Source organism: Penaeus japonicus, unplaced genomic scaffold (assembly GCF_977035675.1).
Source record: "Penaeus japonicus unplaced genomic scaffold, GWHDUDI00000001_assembly GWHDUDI00000021, whole genome shotgun sequence".
NCBI lineage: Eukaryota > Metazoa > Arthropoda > Malacostraca > Decapoda > Penaeidae > Penaeus > Penaeus japonicus.
The window spans coordinates 20,846,335-20,848,834 of NW_028234423.1; the positions used below are offsets into that span (position 1 = coordinate 20,846,335).

General features: G+C 41.3%; 1 protein-coding gene across 1 annotated transcript in view; it reads right to left on the reverse strand.

Moving 5' to 3' along the window:
- LOC122256329 (endonuclease 8-like 3) overlaps window positions 1–2,500 on the reverse strand; it is an 8,353-nt gene that overhangs the window by 902 nt on the left and 4,951 nt on the right. The window contains exons 4-6 of the mRNA XM_086549075.1: window positions 1,207–1,219; window positions 996–1,160; window positions 533–840 (exon numbers count right to left, since the gene is read on the reverse strand). Of these exons, the coding sequence (XP_086405201.1) occupies window positions 533–840; window positions 996–1,160; window positions 1,207–1,219 (486 nt within the window). The remainder of the gene's footprint in view (window positions 1–532; window positions 841–995; window positions 1,161–1,206; window positions 1,220–2,500) is intronic.

The window sequence follows — 2,500 nt, forward strand, 5'->3', positions numbered from 1 at the left end:
GCAACAAGTACATCTCTTCATAAGATTATTTTGATGAAGTTATTTCATCTAATCCTTTTCAAAGTAGAAAACTGTCAGTAGAACACCATGCCAAGGTACTCAGGTATTTCTTGCATATAAATTGGTATTCACTAACATTTACAATAATCATTAAAAAACAAACAAGGATGATACCTATAAAAAACAAATGATGAGAAAGAAATGAGGATTAAGAGGTTTTGAAGTAGAAAGGAAAAAAAAAAAAAGAAAAAAAGAAAAAAAAAAAAAAAAAAAAAAAAAAAAAAAAAAAAGAAAAAAAAAAAAAAAAAAAAAAAGAGAGAAGAAAAAAAAAAAGGAAAAAAGAAAAAAAAAGAAAAAAAAAGAAAAAAAGAAAAAGAAAAAGAAAAAAAAAAAAAAAAAAAAACAAAAAAAAGAAAAAAAAACAAAAAAAAAAAAAAAAAAAAAAAAAAAAAAAAAAAAAGTAAAAAGTAGATTTTAAAAAATAGAGAAAGAGAGAAAAAACAAAAAGATGTGAGAAACAAGGGGAAATCACCTTTGCAACCCACTGCTTGTACTTTCTCCACCCTCGAGAGGATGCTTCTGGCCAGGCACTCTTGTCTCAGGAGACCCGGTGGTGGGGGAAAGGGCACACTGCGGCACTGGAGAAGACAGTGGAGTGTGAGGTGAGGGGCAGTTCAACTGACTCCTCTCGGGGGTGTCTTGCAGTTGCAAAGACACCTCAGATGGTAAAAGGGTTTGGCTTTTTCCAGGTGATTCGGGAAATCTTGAAGTGAGGCAAGCACTGCATCGGTTACTAGCAGGCTTGTTTTCTAAAGTGCAGACTCTGCAATTCCACTGTATCTGTAAATCATGCAAGCCAAGAGGGCAAATAATCAAATTATGAATGAATAAATGGAATAAAAACATCAAAATGATGGCTAAAAAATAATAGAAAATATATGTAATGTTATACTCAAATATAGTAACTGTTACAAAGTTTCCATCCTAATACTTACCATATCTTTGTTAGCTGTTACCCATCCCAGAAGCGAATTCTTTGTGGGAAGCTTCTTTTCAGACCTTAGAGTGTTTGTCTGGCATGGAGCACAGAAAAATGTTGCTCTTTCATATTCACCTGGTTTACATTTGGTTACTTTCCCACCACATTCGGGACACTTTCCCTTGGCCGTTTTAATGTGTTCGTGTGTTTACGATAGGTCTTTTTACCTTCTCTTCGTCACTAGTGGAAAAGAATAATCAATTTGTCAGGCATTTAATAACACACACATCCTACACAGATATTATATTATTGATTTGAAAGATCATAACAATTTTCAGAAAAGAGGATTTTGTCCGTTTGTGTGGAGAAAGTAGAGGTTATAGCAGAAAAGAGAGGAGAGAGAGAGGAGAGAGAGAGAGAGAGGAGAGAGGGAGAGAGGGAGGGATGCCGGAAGAGGAGCGAGAGAGAGATAGAGCAGAGAGAGAGAGGAGAGAGAGAAGAGAGAGAGAGAGAGGGAAAGAGAGGAATGGAGAGCCGAGAGGAGAGAGGAGAGCTGAGATGAGGAGAGAGAGATTGAAAGAGAAGAGGAGAGACGAGGAAAAGAGAGGAGAGAGCGGATAGAGAGAGAGAGAGAGGAGAGAGAGAGAAGACGGAGAGAGCTTGAGAGAGAAGAGAGAGATGACGAGAGAGAGGATAGAGAATGAGACGAGATTTTGAAAGAAGGAGAGAGAGGAGGAGAGAGAGGGGAGAGTGAGAGAAGAGCAGGAGAGAGAATGAGGAGATTTGAGAGGAAGGGAGGAGAGAGGAGAGAGAGAGAAGGAGGAGAGTAAAGAGAGGAGAGAGAGAGAGAGAGGAACTGAGAGAGGAGAGAGAGGATGAGAGTGAAGAGAGAGAGACGACTTGAGAGAGAGAGAGAGACGATGACGAGAAAGGATGAGGAGGAGAGAGAGAGAGAGAGAGAGAGAGAGAGAGAGAGAGAGAGAGGGAGAGAGGGAGAGAGAGAGGAGGGAGGAAGAGAGAGAAGAGAGAGAGGACGGTGAGAGAGGAAGAGAGGAGGGAGACAGGAGAGAGGAGGGAGAGGAGGAGAGAGAGAGGAGAGAGAGAGAGAGAGAGAGGAGAGAGAGGGAGAGGAGAGAGAGAGAGGAGAGAGAGAAGGAGAGAGAGGAGAGAGAGAGAGAGGAGAGAGGGAGAGAGATGAGAGAGCGAGGAGAGAGAAGAGAGAGAGAGGAGAGAGGAGAGAGGAGAGAGAGAGGTTGAAGAGGAGAGAGAGAGAGGGGGCGTGATAGAGAGAGAGAGAGCGGTGAGAGGAGAGAGAGAGAGGGGGGTGAGAGAGGAGATGAGAGGGGGAGAGGGAGAGAGAGGGGTGGAATGAAGAGAGAGGAGAGTGAGGGGAGAAGGACCAGAGAAGGAGAGAGAGAGAGAGAGAGAGAGAGAAGGGAAAGAAGATTACAACTATATTGGAGTTTCCTTGAAGTTGTGCTATTATTTATAGGAAATATTACTGAATTCTTATACCTCATT